At 41.7% G+C, this 20,047-nt stretch overlaps 4 protein-coding genes across 7 annotated transcripts; 3 read left to right on the plus strand and 1 right to left on the minus strand.

The window, feature by feature from the left end:
• The first annotated feature begins 1,037 nt into the window (after positions 1-1,037).
• LOC137942108 (piriformospora indica-insensitive protein 2-like) lies at positions 1,038-2,664 on the plus strand. The gene has a single exon (XM_068787791.1). The coding sequence runs from the start codon at positions 1,038-1,040 to the stop codon at positions 2,460-2,462; it is 1,425 nt and encodes a 474-aa protein (XP_068643892.1). The 3' UTR covers positions 2,463-2,664.
• A 391-nt stretch (positions 2,665-3,055) lies between these two features.
• Positions 3,056-6,893, plus strand: LOC137941761 (pentatricopeptide repeat-containing protein At2g13600-like). 4 transcript variants are annotated; one of them, XM_068787334.1, is made up of 4 exons: positions 3,056-3,791; positions 4,353-5,519; positions 5,631-5,695; positions 6,699-6,893. In XM_068787334.1, exons 2-4 carry the CDS (start codon positions 4,409-4,411, stop codon positions 6,846-6,848), a joined length of 1,326 nt encoding a protein of 441 aa, XP_068643435.1. In that variant the 5' UTR covers positions 3,056-3,791; positions 4,353-4,408; the 3' UTR covers positions 6,849-6,893. The 4 variants fall into 4 exon arrangements, with proteins under 4 accessions (XP_068643435.1, XP_068643434.1, XP_068643433.1 ...); XM_068787333.1 differs by having other exon boundaries at positions 4,353-5,695; XM_068787332.1 differs by having other exon boundaries at positions 5,631-6,773.
• Positions 6,894-12,638: 5,745 nt separating this feature from the next.
• LOC137941359 (kinesin-like protein KIN-8A) lies at positions 12,639-16,538 on the plus strand. The gene is given in 8 exon segments (XM_068786725.1): positions 12,639-13,683; positions 13,942-14,215; positions 14,497-14,547; positions 14,633-14,725; positions 14,843-15,205; positions 15,286-15,987; positions 16,223-16,282; positions 16,284-16,538. Coding segments are annotated over 8 exon segments (2,385 nt in total). The 5' UTR covers positions 12,639-12,874; the 3' UTR covers positions 16,317-16,538.
• A 1,385-nt stretch (positions 16,539-17,923) lies between these two features.
• On the minus strand, positions 17,924-19,190 carry LOC137941851 (protein MIZU-KUSSEI 1-like). The gene has a single exon (XM_068787449.1). The coding sequence runs from the start codon at positions 19,168-19,170 to the stop codon at positions 18,382-18,384; it is 789 nt and encodes a 262-aa protein (XP_068643550.1). The 5' UTR covers positions 19,171-19,190; the 3' UTR covers positions 17,924-18,381.
• Positions 19,191-20,047: the final 857 nt, after the last annotated feature.

Genomic DNA, 20,047 nt, shown 5'->3' on the forward strand with positions numbered 1-20,047 from the left:
GGGATTGCTTGTGAAATCGCCAAACCAGATGGCTAATCAAAGTCCAAGATCGGACGGATTATATACCAGACTTCGGTGTTTGTCTTTCTACACTGTAATGTGTGCAGATATTTACTGCATGTTTTTGCATGAGAAATGGTCCCCTCAGAGGAAAGCCTCTGCGGGAAGATCCAAAAACACGAGCTCGATATACATATACGAAATCGTTTTTTCACTATGGCATTTGCTTCGGGAGACGAGCCGTAATTTGCTCTATTATCGACACTGTGTGCTCAGGATCCTCTCTCTGCGTTTCTGCTTTAACCATTTCTTGTGGATCCTCTGGTCTCTCCACTGTTTGATTGGGTTTTATGCTACGGCTCTGTCGTGGGTTCTCTCCCTTAGATCTTTTCCTCACTTGGGGTCTGTTTTCGGTATTCGATTTATGTCGTTAGAAAGCTGGTTTGCAGGGATATGTTCATCTTTGGTTGTTTGTGTTTGCTTCAGGATGACAGACGGGAGAGGCTTGTATCTGGTCTTGGTTGTGTGAGCGGTTCCTTGTTGCTTTTTGTCTGAAAGGTTCGATTTCGTAGCTAAAAGCTCGTCTGTGTTTTTCCTGCTTCTGGTTTTCAAGGTTTGACCATCACCAATTTTTCCTGTCTATTTGTTTGTTTGCTGTCTATTTTTGGTTGGAGCTGTCACCGAGAAGAAAGAGATCGCTTTTTTCTTCTTGTTTTCAGAAGAGTACTGGTGTGGGTTTTTTTTTTCCTGTTGCTTTATACATGAAAGTTTTGATTCCTGATGAGAATGTTCCCGTTTCAACTTACCTCTCTTTCTCCTGTGAATTTCTGTTCCCATCATCATCTGTTGTGATATGTGTGGAAGTGAGAGTTAAATGAGAAAGCTCTTGCATCTCTCGCCTAACCATGGACGAGAAACTGATTTATTTTCATAGTACTCTTCCTCTTCTATTTGGCTCGTGAACTGAAGCACGCAGCTGTTTTATATCCCTTGGAACTTTCAATTCAGCTTCATATTTTTTTTATTTTCGAGTAGTCATGAGAAAATTTCTCTTCTTTCACTCTCTTCTTTTCCTCTTTCTTGTTCTCCCTTTATCTGCTACAACTAATGTTGAGACTTCCACGTCTCCCATGGAGAAACGAGAGCAAGAGACGCTGTATTCCATCCTTCGATCGTTTGTCGGAAACTGGTTCAATGGCTCTGAGGTGTACCCTGACCCATGCGGGTGGACGCCGATACAAGGTGTCTCCTGCGACCTCTTTGACGGGATATGGCACGTAACCACAATGGTCATCGGACCTGTTCATGACAACTCTCTCCAGTGTGCTCGTTTTGCAGAAATCAGTCCCTATCTCTTCGAATTAAAGCATCTGAAGAGCCTCTCCTTCTTCGGTTGTTTCCACCACCCGACTTCCCTGCAAGGTTTACCATGGGAGAAGCTCGCTCGCACCTTAGAAACACTAGAATTCCGATCAAACCCCGGACTTGCTGGTGAGATTCCAGCTGGGTTTTCTTCATTCAGAAAGCTCCGGTCTTTGGTACTGTTAGAGAACAATTTGACAGGTGAATTGCCGGTGGGTCTTGGGAACTTAACCGAGTTGGAGCAATTAGTTCTTGCTGGAAACCGATTCACTGGCCAGATTCCGGTTTCTTCGGGTGGTTTAGCCAAGCTCTTGATAATTGATTTCAGTAGGAATTCTCTATCTGGGTCTTTGCCTTCCACCATTTGTGGGTTGACTTCTCTTTTGAAGCTTGATTTAAGCAATAATTCGTTCGACGGTCAGCTTCCAACAGAGCTCGGACAGTTGAGGAATCTAACTCTTTTAGACCTCAGAAACAACAGATTCTCTAACGGGTTGCCTCAATCACTCCAGGAGATGGTCTCTTTGGAACAAATGCTTCTATCCAACAACCCGATCGGCGGTAATTTGATGAAGCTGAATTGGCAAAACCTTGAGAACCTGATAGCATTGGACTTCTCAAGCATGGGTCTGGGTGGAGAGATTCCAGCGTCGATGGCAGAGATGAAAAAGTTGCGGTTCTTAGCATTGAACGAGAACCACCTGTCAGGAAATGTGCCACCGAATTTTAGCGACATGCCTTGTGTTAATGCTCTTTACCTAAACGGAAACAATCTGGCAGGAGAACTTGAATTTTCTGAAGAGTTCTATGGGAAGATGGGAAGGTACTTTACTGTCTGGAGCAATCCAGATTTGTGCTATGATGCTCGGGTTGTGGCCAAAGAAATTGCACCAGCTGGAGTGAAAGACTGTCAAAAACAGCCACCTGTTTCTAACGCAGGCTTGAAGAGAGAAGTGACCAGTGAAGACGCTCATCTGAGTTGCAGTTCTATTGGTTCATGTGTGATTTCAGGCTCTGGTAGCTTTGAGCTTCGATGGATAATTATGGTGGCGGAGATGGTGACTGTATTCTTTTTTGTTTTTGCTGCATCAGAGCTCTGATGTGCGGAGCGTTCCTGAAGAGGATAGAAGCAAAATATAGTAAGACCTACATTCCTTTGATTCATGGGTTAAAGTTAACCTCCTAGGAACTTACTTTTCTTCTTTTCTTTCTCCTTTTTACTTTTCAAAGAAGTGAAGCAAAAGCTGATGCCGTCTGTAAAATGTATTAAGGAATATTTAGATCTTGGCAAAGCGTCCTTACAAATGCTGCAACTCTATTATCGTTACTCTTGTTGCCTTTTTGAGTATTTGATGTTGCTTCCCACTGAAAATGCCCGACATGCATTTACGCGCATCTGAGTCTAAGAGCTTGTTTTGTTAGAGAGAAAATGAGAAAAAAACAGAGAAGAAACTAAGAAGAGCTTGGTACTTGATCGCTCTCTCACTCACCTCTCACTTTGCTTTCTTCCATATCCTCATTCAGTCATTTCTGGTGAGGCTTGGAAAACAAAACAAAAAAACGAAATTTTTACAGAAGCAAACCAAGAGTGCAGGACTGCAAGGTGATCCCATCCAAACAAACTGCAAAAATAAATAGTCTTAATACTCTTAGTGTGGCAGAGCCGAAACCGCCGAGATGTAGAAAGGGATTTCACCGCCTTTTATCTCTGATTTTGTACGAAACTCAGCCACCAGAAAGAGTGAGCAGAGCAGTACAACAGAGGTTAGCACCCTAGGGCCTTGAGACTTAGAAGCATGGAATTAAAATAAAGCTGTTGCATACAGTTTGCAGGGGCAGCAGAGAGCACTAAAGAGGGGCTGTGCGCTTGAGGACGGTGGGGGTCTTAAAGAGTAAATGCAAAGGTATGATGGTTGAAGATAGGTTCAGGACAGACTACGTCTACGTCCCCTGTCATCTGCTGGCTGCCATTAAAGGCAAAGGGGAATTGAATGTTCCTGGCTTTTTTCAAAATGTCCTCTGGTTTTTATTGAACTGGGTAAGTTTGGTTGAAGGGTTTACTATCAATCATCTCGGAACCGGGAGTCACAGGGGGATAACTGTGTGGCGGAGGAGGGACTGGAGAGTTTATTTATCTGCTCCTTGGCTGAAAGTTGGAACGTTCGTTTCGTTTGATAGCTGATTCTCCCACTTCCGTGCATCAGATAATCAAGCATCTAATTATCCGTATTGGATATAGAGGCAAAATTGGGTGAACAAAGTACTGTTCCACAGATCCGTAAGGAAGAAGCAGCAAACGCGGTTTACTTTATTTCACTATTCAATCAAGAGAATCAGAATTGTATAGCTAGAAGCCTGGTACAGGCCAAGTAAATCCTTATAGTACTCAGAATTGAATGGTTGTAGTGATTCAGCTAAACCCTTATCAAGTAAGAGCATTAAATTCATTTGTTTATTCATTTATTATTATTTTTGGCCTTCATGCCCTAGGGTTTGCATAGATATCATTCAGTTCGTAAATGTCCTAATTTAAAATTTTCTCTATTTGCAAAATGGTATTTACTTCGTTACATTTAGATGGACTTCTGTTCATACTCAAGACTTTATGATAGAGGGGAAAGAGGCTGCTGGTCTTGGCTGCATCGGACATTTCTTTTTTTTTTCTAAAACATATTATACTATACTTGGTCGATACTGTGCGAAAATTTTCTTTTTCAAGTTTGAAATGAGGATCTTTGCCTTGTCGTGTGACTTGTTCAAGTATTATGTTCAACGATGTATTGCTCAGTGCTATCAATCCGTCTATGCTGTTCTTTCGCGGGAAAACCATATTTTGTTTCCGTAGAAATTCAGAACCCACTTCGCATTTTCTGTTTCTAGTGCTCGGAGTCTATTCAAACTGACCGTGGACTTCTCCCGAACACTCTGATCTATTTTCTTGATAGTTAGCGGCATGTGGAATTCTGAATGAGCTATTTTTTTGTAATCAGCCATGCGGCTCTTTTCACTGTCAGGAAGAAAGAAACTTGGTTGAAGAGGTTTACGTATGTCTTGGATCGCTTGTCGAAGTGAGAAAGGTAGTCCTGACTCCTGTATATATTTCCTCATTTCTCTAAAACTTCCATTGATGTCCTTGACAAGCATTCAAGCGTCTCTATTACACTGCATTAGGATAAAGTCTTACAGGAAAACCCAACAAATTCATGCCCACATTGTTCTGAACTTCTTATCTTCAGATATCTATCTGGCAAATCTTATAATTGAGTCCTACTTCAAATGTGGGCAGCCTCAACTTGCTTATTTCACATTTGATCAAATGCCTGAAAGAGATTCTGTCTCTTGGGGTCAAATCATTTCTTCCTTCTCAAAGAGCAAGCAACCTGACAGAGCAATTGAGTACTTCCAAATGATGGGTCAACAAGGATGCAATCCCAACCGGTCTTCTCTATTATCAGCATTAAATGCGTGCAGCAACTTATCCAAGTTAATTGAAGGAAAACAGCTGCATTCACAAACTGTAAAACGTATATCTCCTTTGGATGTTATTGTTGGGAATATCCTGATCGACTTTTACTCGAAATGTGGGGAATTAAGTGAATCTCGAAAAGCTTTTGATGAGATTCCTGTCAAGGATCTGGTGTCCTGGACTTCTATGCTTTCAGGGTATTGCCAGAGTGGACTCGCTACTGAAGCCTGGGGGATTTTCACATTTATGATGAAACAAGGTATGGGTTTTAGCTACCATGCATTCTCTGTTACTGCAAAAGCTTGTGCAGAAGTTGAAGATGTTAAACCAGGGGAAGGACTTCATTCCTTGGTAATAAAAACAGGTTTTGAGTCTCACGTTTTTGTGGCAAGTGCACTTCTAGATATGTACTCCAAACATGGAAAAATCTCTTCTGGACGTCATATCTTTGATTCAATGGATGAACCAAATGTTGTTTCTTGGACCTCAATCATTACAGGGTATGCCCAAATTGATGAAGGGGAAGAAGCACTGAAGTTATTCAGACAACAAATACAGCTAGGAATTTTACCAGATGCTTTTTCCATATCAAGCATGCTGGCTGCTTGCGCCAACATCCCGGCACTGGACTATGGAAAACAACTCCACAGCCTAATTGTTAAGCTGGGCTTTGAGTTTCAGACTTTTGCTGGTAATTCATTATTAGGAATGTACTCAAGATGTGGGTGTCTAGAAGTTGCTCGAGTAGTACATGCATCAATGAAAAAACGAGATGTTATAACCTGGACGACAATGATTGCAGGATATGCCCAACATGGGCGTGGAACTGACGCACTTGGGATCTTCTATCAAATGAGAGAAGCAAAGGTAAGACCAAATTCCATCACATTAGTAGCAGTCTTATCAGCATGTAGTCGTTCTGGTTTAGTTGAGGATGGAATCGGGTTTTTCCAATCAATGGGTCAAGTTTATGACATTGAGGCTCAAGAAGAGCATTATACGTGCATGGTGGACCTTCTTGCACGAGCAGGGCGCGTGAAGGAAGCTGAAGAGTTCATGAAGGGGATGCCATTTGAGCCTAGTGCAAGTGCTTGGGGGGCACTATTGAGCGGTTGTAGGGCATGTGGAGACCTGAATTTGGCATCAAAATGTGCAGAGGAGCTTTTTAGATTAGAACCCTCTTCAGCTTCCAATACTGTGACACTGGCAAACATGTATGCTGCTCAGGGCAAATGGGAACAAATGGGAAGAGTAAGAGTGTTAATGAAGGACAAGAGTTTGAAGAAGGAGAGTGGATACAGTTGGATCGAAATCAGAGGGGAGCTGAGTGTGTTTGGTGTCAGTGATCATCTGCACCCCCAGAGTAATGTCATATATGAAATCTTGCATCTTTTATTACTCGATATGAGAAGAAAGAAAAACTAGATGACTTTCACTCGGAACTTGTTGGATACGACATTAGAGATCAGAATTCACTGCACGATTTGTGTTTCTTAAAGGAACTTGGCGGTGGATGGTTTCCATCAAACTCTGTTAGCAGTTAATTGATGGTAAAATGGAAGTGGGAAGAGACTTTCTGCGTTACGTAACTGCAATTCAGGCCCGAGGGTCAAAGCATTTGAACCTCTATTGATCATGCCACGACTCAAGGGTGGATTTGTGTCATTCATAGAAAAACCAGTCCCAAGTTGAAATGCTCAAATGGTGTTTTACTTTGATTCAATGGCTTGACAAACAATCCCTCAGTTCTAAACAATTTTTTTAAATACTAATCTTCCTGCAAAAAATGGAGACGAAATAAATCAATAAATATACCAGTTCGAGCAAAAAATCTCAGCAACTGAAGTATCCATCCTTATTATTTTAACAGATGCTAAGCCTGGATTTGACCGCTCACTGGCTCATGGCAGCGTTTACCCTGATATGTTTCCGAATGGATCAGAAAAGAGGAACTGAAGCTCCGTCTCCCCTCCATTGTTTTCCTTTATTTATTCGTTTTGTTCCTGTAGCTTTAACTTAATGGTTATATAAACTCTATCTCGTGACCTTTCTGTAGGCCTTTTGGCTGATCATGTCAATTTGTTAGCATTAAAATATGCAAGCGATGATTCCTCTCAACAGGAGAAAACTGTATTTCGTAATCTCTTCCGTGTTATTTTAAGCTATCCTCCGTGACCTGTGGATAGCTAGCGTGGATGATTTCCTTAGAAATTTGTATGATTCTTTTATTTTCTTTCGTCATCCAAACCAACATTGATGCTTACAGAAGCCACATATTTATATTATAGCTTTATCAAGAGAAGTCTCTGAAACTCCTCTGTCCTTGGGGCAAACTTTTAAGCAGCTTTCTCTCCTATCTCAGTTTAATTTAGAACTCTATTAACCAAATAATTGAAGAAATAAACTGAGCATAAAAAAGAATTCTGTGTTCGATCAAATAATCCCAGAACGGAACTGGGACTCTGGCATACTCTTAACTGATTTTTTACTTCATTAACAGACATTTGAATAAAGTGATATCCGTGTTTCGATATGAGAACACCAGCAAAAGCTGGCAATTCCTACAATTCAGCAATTTGGGCCTCCCCATCACTCAACAGCCATCCCCAAGCACCGGCTCCGGTGCTCTTTACGAGCCTCGAATGTCGGTGACTTTGTCTCTCCACTCTCACCAAATCTCTCCGCTCTCTTCTATACACCGAAACCTTCATGTATATACACTTCCGTTATTCCTTCCCAAACCGCCCAACTACCATCCCAAATGACCACACCAAGGCACAAAGATTTTCTTTTTCCTTCACAAGTTACAGGCGAAGAAATTTAACAGCATGTGGTAGGTATAAGGCACAATCTCAAGACCAAGAGCCATACTTTTCTCTCCAAATGTGTTAGGTATAAGACATGGTTCTTAAAGACGACCTGCTTCGACTGATCTAACATATATATATAGCTAACAGTTAATCATCTTCTCTTCATGCAGTACCTTGTTGTTATGTGATTAAATTTAAAAGGGATTAATTAGAGGCTCCACCCATGAAGGAGACGGAAGCTTTGGGCTGTAGCCTTGTGGAGCAGCAGTGCATACACCAAACAAGGGATGTGTACAGTTCTTACGTAGAAGGGGCAGCTGAGAACCAGCCGAGAAGAGAAGTCTTTGAGTAGGAAAATCCTTTTCTGTATTAAAGATTTTTTCTCGTCGTTGACAAATTCCAATTCTATAGTCTTTAGCGTGTCCCTCACTTTTCTTCTCCTTCACACCCAACTTTTCTTTTTTTCCGCTTTCACGGCTTCATCCCATGCAGTATATATAAAAAACCAACCAGATCTCCTCTCTCACCTCTAAACAAATTCGATTTCAAAATCCGGAAAAGAAAAAAACTCGAAATGGGTTCTTCTTTCTCTTCGGTACCGAGGCCTCTGTCGCGGTGCTTCTTCGTGATCTTCCTCTTCGTGTTTTTTCTTCTCCATGCTTCCTCTAGTACTGCAAGCAGAGTGCTCCCCTCCAGGAGTATCCATTGCAGGAGTTGTGCAGAGCATTCGACGAGCAGCATCAAGCTTCATCCTCAGAAAATGGAGACGGGTTTTATGGTGAGAGGACGAGTGTTCAACTTCTTCCCGAAAGGGGTCCCTATCCCTCCTTCAGGGCCGTCCAAGAGACATAACAGTGCCATTGACTCGGTGTCTCCGCAAGAAATCGATTCTCCATGAAAGGCGATAAGAGATATCTCGCTTCTTCATAGTCTCTTCTACGTCGGAGATTTTTAGAACCATGACGGCGGGGAATTCTCCGTCTGTCGGCGTGAGCTAACTGCCTAGCTAGGCAGAGTGGAAGTATTTTTTGCTTGAAGATTTTTCTTCTGTTTCTCATTTTTCCTTCTTTATTTGCTTGATGAATGTACAGCAACATTTGTTGATTAAAACACCAGAAAATGTAATCAAAGAATAGAGAGAAATCAATCCCTTTGAAAGTTTTTTTGTGCAGGAAGAGAGTAACTTGTCATTGAGGTAGCTTTGGCTCTATTATTATTTCCCAGTCAACAACTAACTATGTCAGGATCATCAGCTCCCTGTCGTTTCCATTTTCTCTTTTTCTTGTTTCTTTAATTGAACGCTTCTTCTCGGATGACGCCAAGAGGTTAGACCTTTTCTTTTATCCATCATTTTTTTATCACTGTGCTTTTAATTGAAGGCGCTTCGGATGCTTACGAGAAAAAAAAAAAAAAAAAAAAAACAGATTTGCAAACAATAAAAGACGTTTCAGAGAATCATGACTTGCCACCAACTCAAATATCGAGTCAATGATCTGCAGCGAGATGGATCAGTCTCATAACTGTAAGCACGATTTAATATGATATGGGACCGATTATGGCATTTAGATAATTAATTAGCTTTATTGGGCTCCCCCACTTACCCATACCTTACTGGTATCAGCATGAGAAATTGGGGCAGTAAGGTGAGTGATCCAGAGAAAAGCCTGCCAGAGCTATTGAGGCAAACCTTCCCAAGTTAGGTTGTTTAGATCGACTTTTTGAATTAGAAGGTTGGAACCCCAGGCTTCATTACGACTTTCAGAATCCACTTACCTTCAATTAATTCTCCTGAGGAATGAATAGATGAAGAATTCTTCTGGTTTCACTATTTCCTTTGGTAAAATAACGTCACCTGAAAACCAAAAACAGCCTTGAGGAGAGACGAAACCACACTCATACTAACTAAAACTTGGAAAGTAAAACCAGAAAAACCAGAAATGAGACGTGAAATTCTGCTGCGGATGACTCAAGAAGCAGAGATGGATCAGAATAAAATGAAGCTCATAACGACAAACTCAAAATTAATGAAAATCGATGTTAATGGGTCAATAACATCCAGTGTAAAGTAGGAGGTGGAACAGCAGAAAGCAGAAACGGACCAAAACGCTCCTTTTCTTTTCCGGTTCAACAGTTGTTCTCATAAATTAAACAATGGCGTTCTGTGGCACTGCTGACTTTAGTGACATATCTGGGTGTGGACTGGCCTAAGACGGCAGCAAAGCAAAGGTCACAAAAACTCCAAAATGGAGGTCAATACACACAACTGGTGACACAAAGTCGCACCACTTTGGGGCCTTTTTGAGCTTCGAGTCCTTTAGAATTTTGGCAACAAAGATTGAATTTTTCTGATTTTCCACGGGGGGCAGTTAAGCATTTTGACAAGTAAACTGGTCGTTGTCCGTGGGAAGAGACTGCAATTTGGGATCTGTACTCACCGTCCCTTGTATTTTGTTTCTTGTCGGGAACAAAATAGTCTTCATGTGGGCGGCTAAGGGGAACGCAAAACAAGCCTGTTTGCGTTCCAATTAAGGCACTTGAAATAATGGCCCTTTAAAAGCTGAATCTGGGAGGAAACTCTCGACATCTCCTGATTGAAATCAAATGTCTCAATCGAAAGACGGAAGAGATCAAGCTGACAAGCTCTTATCTGAGTTTGGTCTTCTTTTTCTTCACGAAGTAGACGTGCCCAACGTTTCTAATACGAAAAAGAGCTATTACTTCCACTACAGAAACTCTTAGGAAGAAGGTGGGATGGGTGGGTAGGAAGCAAAAAACAAAACGAGCTGCGGAAAGATTAAGGGAGATTAAACTGTTGCAAGCCAGGGGACCGAAACCATAAATAAGCTGTTCCTCTTCTTCTTTCTGCTCTTTTTTTTTTAAAAGCCAAAGAGAACGAACGCCTTCAGAAACAAATGATATTGGTGCAAACATATACAGACACTGCTCTTCATAGAATTGTCCTTGGAGTAAATGCTTTAACTAATTACTTGCAATTGACACTTGTGCTCTCATAGAATTGTAGAATTTTATGGCAACTTTGAATTCCTCCTTAGAACTCATCAATTGCAACTTAAGTTGGAAGACCCTTGCATCTATTTGTGTGGTGTCTTTGTAGTACTTGGTTGAAGAAGCCAATAACAAAGATTATAAGGTGAGTCTCATGCAAAAGAGATCTTATAATTGTAGCAAAATCAAAGAATAAAAGAAGGAAAGTGGATTCTATATCATACAAGTGTAGGAGAATATGGTGAAGATACTCCTTATTTTTTAGGTTTAATTTTTTATCACTAGATTTAGTGAGATATTATTGGGTGTAACCCTAAACCAAGAAACAACTGGTGTGATAGAGATTGTGGCTAGGGTTAGACTGTGATAGAAAGATGCACAAAAAGGAGGTGGGTGTTGCTCACTTTTGAGGATGAAGAAGAAGAAGTGGTCTAGTTTTTCCGGCCAGTAGGGTTCCTTCAAACTCTAGACAATATCGACAGAGCGGTAGTCGAAATGACCGACTCTCTCTCTCTCTTCTCTCTCTCCAAATTGGGACTGGTGAAGGGACGGGGTAGGAAGTTGGGCTCTATTAGCTTGACTCAATTTCAATTGTATGGTCCAAATTGAAAGAGAGAAGCATATGTCCATGTTTTATTTACTCAATAAGATGGTCATTAGCAAGTTAAATATACTTCTTAAATTTAGATAATAAAAAATAATCATGGTTGTGGAGAAAAACTGAAACTCAATCCTGGGTTAATCTTAAGTGGACACAATCTATATTCAAAAGGCAATGATGTTGTTCAGTCCCACTTCTCTAGGTAAAGTGCAACATAATCAATGGGGTCAATCTACCGATAGGTAAAGTGCAACATAATCAATGGGGTCAATCTACTGGCGTTTTCATATTTTTGGCTTTCTTTGATAAGAGAAAAGTAGAGAGAACATTATTATTTATTAGCTCTAATCACTTTACTCCATTTAGTTTCAGCATGCACCCTTTTGCCATATGGATCTATCCATGAATTCTCATCATTCTCCCCCTATGAATGATGAGATACTTCTTCTAGCTTTTTTAAAAAGAATATGAGCTTCTTCTCTCAAAAACCAACACTTGTTCATTGAACCACGGCTGTGACATCTTGGTATTTGTTTAAATTGAAAATAATGATATATTACAAATTATTGTCCAATTTTCAGGAATATTTAAGTAATTTAAAGAAAATAAAAAAACCAGCTCACAAACTATTCGAGTTTGGCTAAAAAAAGGTTCAATTTAGTTTAGTCTTTACTTCAACTTGGTTCGAGCTCAAACTTGAAATAAGGCTCATTAAGTATAGCAAACCAAATTCGGCTTGTTAGATCGTGAGTCGACTCGTTAATATAGATTTTTTTTATAAAATACCCTTTATTCTAATTACTCTCATCAATTCCCTCTTTAGTTGGTTAAAAATTGCTTTTATTTACCTCAAATCTCAAAGACGATCGATCGTTAAACTCTTGTGGGTATCTTAAATCTAATGTTGTTGTTTGTCAATGAAATAAACATTATTGATGAAAGTATTTGATATTTCTTTTATGTTTATTAAGCTAGTTATTATACATTAGTATGTCATCACAATATACTATATGTATATTTTTTTTAATTTTTAAAATTTTAAATATAGGTTAGAGCTCGAAGTGACTTGAGTTTGGGCTTAAAGTAGGTTAAAAGTTTTGGGCTTGAACTCATTCTAATTTCAGGTTAAAGGCTGGGCTTTCGAGGTCTTCGTGTTCAAATCAAGCCAAACTCCAATATATCGAGGTTCTGAGTTTGGCTTCGCTGGATGCGAGCTTGTCGGGCCTGCTCGCGTCGCTGCAAAGAGGGGAATGTTTCCGAATGTCCCACTTTACCCTTAGCACTCGACCGTTGCATTGGTACTTTGTTTAAAATATTTAAAAAATCGTCTCACTCCACCTTTTTCTGCCGATCGTCGATCTGAAAGCATCCATCGGAGAGGATTTACCGAAAATCTCCACGACCTTCCCCTCCGTTCCCACCTCTTCCCTTCTGCTGCTATGCTATTCCTGCGGACATGCTAGATTGACATTTTCGACTCTTCCAGGAAAGAGATTGCGCGATCCTCTTGCTTCATTGCAGACTTTTTAGCGTCCTTCAAGCTTTTCAAGTGCCCACAGAGGAGTTCCTTGTTTGGTTTCGCGAGAGATTTCTTTTTTCGGTTGATGATTTTAGAACTAGTTCACAACTATGCCTGTCTCCACGCGGTCGAAAATTTTCAGTGGCCAACACGAGTCGAATACAACTAGGCGAACCAGGGCTCAACAGGGGGAGGAATCTCCAATTGGGGATTCGCTTTTGCGGAATCCACACCAAGGGCTGAAAGAGAAAATGAAAGCTCTTACCCTCTTGTACGAGCAGCAGCAACAAGAGACGGCTGCTATTAAGAATGCCTCTCTGCGGTTATCCACCCATCCGAGTGTTGAACTCTTAGACTCGTCAAGGAAAGAAGAGAGGGAGAAGAGACAAGAATGTGTGGTGAAAGAAAGAGAAAGCCAGAGCCAAAAACAGAAGCGGAACCTGAATCAGCTGCCAATCACGAAGCCTGCCGTTTTACCAGATGTAACACTTGAAGCTGAAGATGCAAAAGAGAAAGAAAATTTAGGGGATTTTTATCATATGGTTTCGTTTTCTCGCCCCAAGAAGGAGACAGGTTCGAACGTTGTGCGGAAGCTCTCGATGGGAACTTTACCAGCTCCACTTTCGGAAGTGCGGCCACGGAGAGACTCTAAAGCTGGAGGGGATTTAGATGCAATCTCGGAAAATTCTGAACTGGGTAGTCGGATTCTTGTTTTCGTGAGACTTAGACCAATGGCGAAGAAAGAGAAAGAAACAGGAGCTCGGTGCTGTGTCCGGATTGATAACAGGCGCGATGTTTATCTGACGGAATTCGCTACGGAAAACGATTATTTGAGGTTAAAGAGAGTTAGAGGGCGGCATTTTGCTTTTGATGCTTCTTTTCCGGATTCAACTTCTCAACATGAAGTTTACGCCGCGACGTACGTTTTCCTTCATTCTGTTCATAGTATTTTTTATCCTTCAGATTATTGGAAACGGAACATTTCTTGCATAAATCCCACTCATACAGTGGTCTCGAATTGTGGCATCAAATCTGATCATTTCCTCGCTAATTTCCTTCTGTACCAGGTTTACTTGGTAGTTCACTTTGTATTACTTCTGAAACAAAGCTATTAGTTTCCCTTTTCTGACAAATAAATTGAAATAAACATGCAAGCTATACAAATGTCCAATTGCAGAACAGCAAATCTCGTTGAAGCAGTTCTGCAAGGGCGGAATGGCTCTGTCTTTTGTTACGGTGCGACAGGAGCTGGGAAGACTTACACAATGTTGGGAACTGTTGATAACCCAGGAGTGATGGTGTTGGCTATTAAGGATCTCTTTGCCAAGATAAGGCAGAGGAGCTGTGACGGAAACCACGTAGTTCATCTCTCTTACATGGAGGTCTATAATGAAACAGTTAGAGATTTGATTTCTCCAGGAAGGCCTTTAGTTCTCAGAGAAGATAAGCAGGTAAAGAAAACCTCAATTTTTTGTATGGATTTGTAATTAATTTGGTAAAACTTCTTTGTAATTCATTGACAGAAATGAAATTATGGTCTGCAAATTTATAAGATTTTTTTTTTTTTTTGTTTCTACTACTTTATCTGTCATTTCCACTGAAAAAGTATCGATCTTACAAAATCTTGTACCCTCTAATTCCATTTCCTCTTTTGTCATTTCTTTCTTTCTTTTCATGTATAAACTTTTGTTTGTTCTGTGTTTTGAAAACAGAACTTTTGTAAGTATTTCAGGGCATCGTTGCAGCAGGTCTTACGCAGTACAGAGCATACTCAACTGATGAAGTAATATTTTCCTCTTTCTTTTTGTTTATGCAATTGCAGTTTGAAACGATGGAAAGAATACTTGAGATTTGATCTGTTATCACAGGTAATGGCACTTCTCCAGCAAGGAAATCAGAACAGAACAACTGAACCTACCCGTGTTAATGAGACCTCTTCTCGCTCTCATGCTATTCTTCAGGTAGTTACAGACTACCAAACAGATAAGAAGATTTTCACACAGGAATTCCATTTGTCTATTCCGTCCGTCAATGGTTTACTTGTTGTAATCAATTTTCATATTCCTGAAAATTTTCAGGTTATAGCAGAGTACCGAGTTAAAGAAGGTTCAAACGTGATTCATCGAGTGGGGAAGCTCTCCCTTATTGATCTTGCAGGGTCCGAGAGATCTCTTGCTACAGATCAAAGAACTCTGCGATCTCTTGAAGGTGCCAATATCAACCGCTCTCTCCTTGCTCTTAGTAGCTGCATTAACGCGCTTGTGGAGGGGAAGAAACACATTCCATATCGCAATTCGAAGCTCACCCAGCTCCTCAAGGATTCTCTCGGAGGCTCTTGTAGTACTGTCATGATTGCAAATATCAGTCCAAGCAACCTTTCACTTGGGGAGACCCAAAACACCCTCCACTGGGCTGATCGGGCCAAGGAAATTCGTACCAAGGTTTGATAGTTTCAGCCGCTTCAAACTCACACAGACCTGAGCGAAAGATGAATCTCACGATGTATTCTGTCCTGTTACAGGCATGCCCAGTGAACGAAGAACAAGTACCGGAATCTGAAACCGACAAGACAAAAGTACTAATTGAATTGCAGAAGGAGAATCGTGAACTGAGAATGCAGTTAGCTCGTCAGCAACAGAAGCTACTGACCCTCCAAGCACAGACCCTTGCTGCAAATCCTTCCCCATCTCCTTCAGTTTCCTCTGTCTTGTCTCCACCACGTTCGGCTCAACCGTCTGAAAAACGGAGACCCAAAACCTCCCTCTTGGCTGGAAATTGCTTTAGCACCCCATACACCAAAAAGAAGGGAGCTGAAGAAACTGTCAAAGAACTGAGGCTTTCAGTAAAGGCTCTGGAAGCAGAACTGGATAGACTAAAAAAGGATCAAATGTTGCAGATTAACCAGAAAGATGATATCATTAACGAACTTTTGAAGAACAATGCAAAACCATCAGATAATGGAGAAAATGTTGTACGAGTGGTGACAAGGGCAAGTTTAAGAAAACAACAGGAGCCTGCGGAGAAGTCTCGGCTAGGAGGACAGAAAGCTTCAGCAGCGGGAGAACTAAAGAACCCGAGTCTCCGGTTTGTATCTCCTGTACCAGCTGCTAAGAAGCGGAGCTTTTGGGATATTACAACAGCTAATAGCCCTTCAGTGGTGAATCTCAATGGTAGGAAAACCAGAAGCCATGTTATGGACAAAGCTCCTTCCATGCTCCTTCAGGTATAGTATATTTGTCTATCCTTATCACCACAATATCTCTTTTGTTTCAGTACATCATGTCTTGCAGTTAGATCAATCTGGTTTTCGCACAGTAAAGAACCATGCTCTTACGACAAGATGGCTTGAACAAAAAATACCATATTCGATAAAATGGAAGTCGTGCATTGTCTCTGAGCTCTGCACTTGGAATCTTAGCATTTCATGTCTGTATGTGAATGATCTGCTACTGATGCAGCTTGCCTCTCCATGTTTCCGGTTTCTGTTAATTTTGGGTCCGCATTTCGTCAACTACGTGTATTCAGCCAGGCTTTGCTCGTCAAATACCTTAAATTGAAGGGGAGGAGGGAAGAATGATGTTTGGATTTTGGAATCCTCTTCGCCACATCTCTGCTCGAGCTGGTTCGGGGGAAAACGTGGTTGGATTGGGTATAGATCTCTCTGTTTTATCACCATAGTTTGAAAGCCAAAGATTGTGCAAATCACTTGGGTACAGAAAATACAATTGACAGATGGAAATGGTTTTTCAAATACCGTTTGGTTTGTTCTCTCAAGCTTGATCTATTAGTTCCCCTAGTTCATTCTCTCTATCTGAATAGGCGGCATTTCTTTGAACAAAGCCTAGATCTTTACTTAATCGCTAAATTAGAATGCACTTGAAGGCATTAGAACTGGAATTTAATTCATAAATCAGAAACGAGAATCAGAATCGAATCCCATCACTGGATAATCCAGATAAGGTTTAAAAAGTGAGAAGTAAGCCAAGAAAATGAATACATTTAACCTTGGGCCTCCAACATTGAAACACTGACATGGAGGAAATCAAAAGTTGTCCCGCTGGCCACTACCGCTGTTGATCAACAACCTGACCCTTCAAATTATTGAAAAGACTGGAAATTTCATGGCTCAGTGATTACTAATTATATCCAAAGTAAAGAAAGTAATCATGTCAGTTTCGAGAAAGCGCAGAGGTTTTCAATAGCCTTTTCTTTTTTAATCATTGGGAGTTGGAATTCCGATTTGGTCTTCGAAAGCACTTATTATAGTGCCTTGGCTCAGCGATTTAGTTAAATAAGCTCCCCACCGTTCCTTCCTTTGCTAGCAAAAGCTTAAAGCAGAACATTGGCGCCGCGCACAAACACCGGCGGCCACTTTCTTTTTAGTTTCTTAATGAATTCTCTTGATCTCAAAAACAAAAATCGACCCAATAATCGCTGATCCTTGATCAAAATTCTGCTGGCGTGATCTAATCACAAAAGTGTGCCTGGTGGGAATTGGCTTTGGAAGTTTAAAAACAATTGGGGTCGATCAAAAAGCCTTGTTGTTGGCGATAAAGCATCCGATCTGATTTCCTGTCTCGGCTCTTCTGGGCAATCTCTGATATCTTCTTCTTCTGCTTTGCTTCTTTTAAGTATAACGACGGAAACTAGGACAGAAATACATGTCCAACAGCCAACACAGCAGACACTTGCAGAGGAGCGATAAGGGACCGGAGGAGGACCACTCACTCCGAAACGACAATTCTACCATCACGCTTCACAATTTATCACCCTGTCTAAGCTTCTGGGTATTTCCGACTCAAATGGACCAGGTTTGTGCAGAAGGCTGATCGATGTTGGATTCTCTTGCGGTCGTCCCTACAAGAACAGTTCAAGGCGAACAGATTACAGATCACTTTACCTGGTTCTTAGGTTACCTAATACAGGGGCCAACTTGTATGACAAAATGCAAAAATGGGTGGCGGCCATTGATGTGACTCTACTGTTATTTGGAATTTTTACCAAGCAGCTTCCATTTTATCCCCTCCCATTTTCTGACTGGAGATAGCTTGTGGGGTTGGTGGGAAGTGGGAAATGTGAACCTCTTTCAATTAACTGCCAAATTTACTTTTGAATAGCTTTAATTTGATATTGCATTCACATCTCAGCAGGCTCAAGAATAACTAAGATAGTGACGACTCCATTGCTTCTGTTTCCCTTGAAAAGGAAAAGAAAGAAACTATACAAGAAAGATGTTCCCCATTGCCTCTCATCTTTTTTATCTTTGCTCAACTCTTGTAACCCTAGCGCTCTACAAGACAGTACCTCGAAAAGGAAAAACACCAAACCCACCCAGACTACTACATAGATTGATTCAACCCTCCAATGCCTCCTCCCGGTAGTGCGAGAACATGTTCCTGGATGCGATGACTGATGCCAGAGAACATCAGTCAACAAGAGTCACTGCACCCACCTCTTGTCAATTGTCATGGTGCGCGCATACATCCAACCTTCTGTGTACAGCCAACGTGAACTCTGCACATACTTTCTCATTCAGAGTAGCAGTAGGAGACACCATGAGGGAAAAACTGAAGCTCTTACTTACTCATTACAGTAATAATCATAATATTATGAAGTATCAGACTCTTAGTAGATAGATACTGAGCTCGGGACCTCCAGATCCATCAGGGTTCATCATGTAAAATGCCTCGGAATCTCTTGAACCCACCACCCTTTCGAACCGGGCTCTCATGTACATGAGTTCGCCATCCGACCCGTCGATGCTGTTCCCCGGCAGTACTCCGGCTCCCATGGAAATGGGCTCCACCGCCTTGAGAACCTTCAACTCCGCCGGCCCGCACTCGCGTCGCATCGCGAATCCGTACTTCTTCCCGTTGCAGTAAGTCCGCCACAGCGGCTCCTCGATTAACTTCCCCGCCAACGACTTCTTCTCCGTCGTCTTCTTGTCACATTCCAACGCAATTCTCACCAACCCAGAAGCCATTTCCTTCACCAGCCCACACGTCGACGTAGCAAGCTCGATGAGCAAGGCTGGCCGGGATTTGGGGTCCTCCTGGAACGCGAAGTGAACGTGCCCCCGACGATATCCGAAGAGTGTGCCGATAACCTTGTTGCTGAGGCCGGAACCCACATACCACCGTGTCTTCCCTGCCAGAACCGCTAAGACCGACCTGATCTTTATGGCCGGCCCCTTAACAACCTTCTTCTTGGTGGTGATCCGAGACAGCTCAGGAGGCTGGGCCGCGGTGTTGTCCTTCTCCTCTTCTGCCATGTCCTCGAAAATGTTGGATACGGAAGCGGCTAGAGGTTCTTCATCCTCTTCTTTCTTTCTCCTCCATTGCAAGTGCAGGTGTCTCTTGGAGGAAGTAAAGGAGTCATGGGGTGTTCTAGCCATGATGGTCTTCATTTGCGGAGAAGGAGGAGTGGGATGATTAAAGGATGATAACAAAGAGATTGGAGATTCTCTCCTCTTTTGAATGTGTGGGCTGATTTATTCCATGCTTCCTAGTACTTTTTTGTCAGGCCGCTGTTGGGATGGGGTACTCTCGCCCCCCAGGTATTGCAGGCGAATCCTGACAAAAGGAGTTGAGCGGTCCCGCCTACCTGTTTTGGGGGAGAGAAAAGAAAAGCCAAGACGAAAGCGCAGAGTTTGATTTTGTTATCTGAGAGAAAAACAAAAAGAGGAGATTGGGTTTATGATCTGAACCAGGGAAGGTTGTTCTTGCTTTTATGTAGGCTGTGGGAACTGAGGGTCGCAGTTTCGACAAGGAATGAGTGGGACCCTGGTGGAAAGGGTAGCTTGACTGAGTTGCTGACTGCATTGGAATCTGTTAAGGACAGATCGAAATACAACAACCGTACCCAACCTTCTCCACTGATATCAATTTACGAATGTGATGGATATCACCCTACTTTCTCTGCTTTCCGTTTTTCCTTTTTCCTTTTGAACGAGTGACCTTTCCTTCTTCTTCAACAAGGGAGCAGTGAGCTTCGGCATGTCTGATGTCCGCCGATGAAAGAGCCTTGATGACCGGAGAGGGGTTTTTAACAGCAGGCAAGGCCCAACTTCAACAGATTGTACAGATTACTTTAACGCTTAAATGGAAATAAATTGCAACTGGGCTCATGGAAATAAGCACAACCTTCCACAGTCTGGCACCCGAACATGAAATTACCTTGGGCATAAAATAAGAATAGGTAACCACCAAACCATGTCGTTCGGTAACCAAACTATAATAACACACGACTACCACAAAAGTTAGCTCCAATAGTCACCACGGCCT

The sequence above is a fragment of the Aristolochia californica genome, unplaced genomic scaffold (assembly GCF_029961685.1).
Source record: "Aristolochia californica isolate CCGP_79_NKW_82.1479 unplaced genomic scaffold, dmAriCali1.0.hap1 SCAF_9, whole genome shotgun sequence".
NCBI classification, from domain to species: domain Eukaryota; kingdom Viridiplantae; phylum Streptophyta; class Magnoliopsida; order Piperales; family Aristolochiaceae; genus Aristolochia; species Aristolochia californica.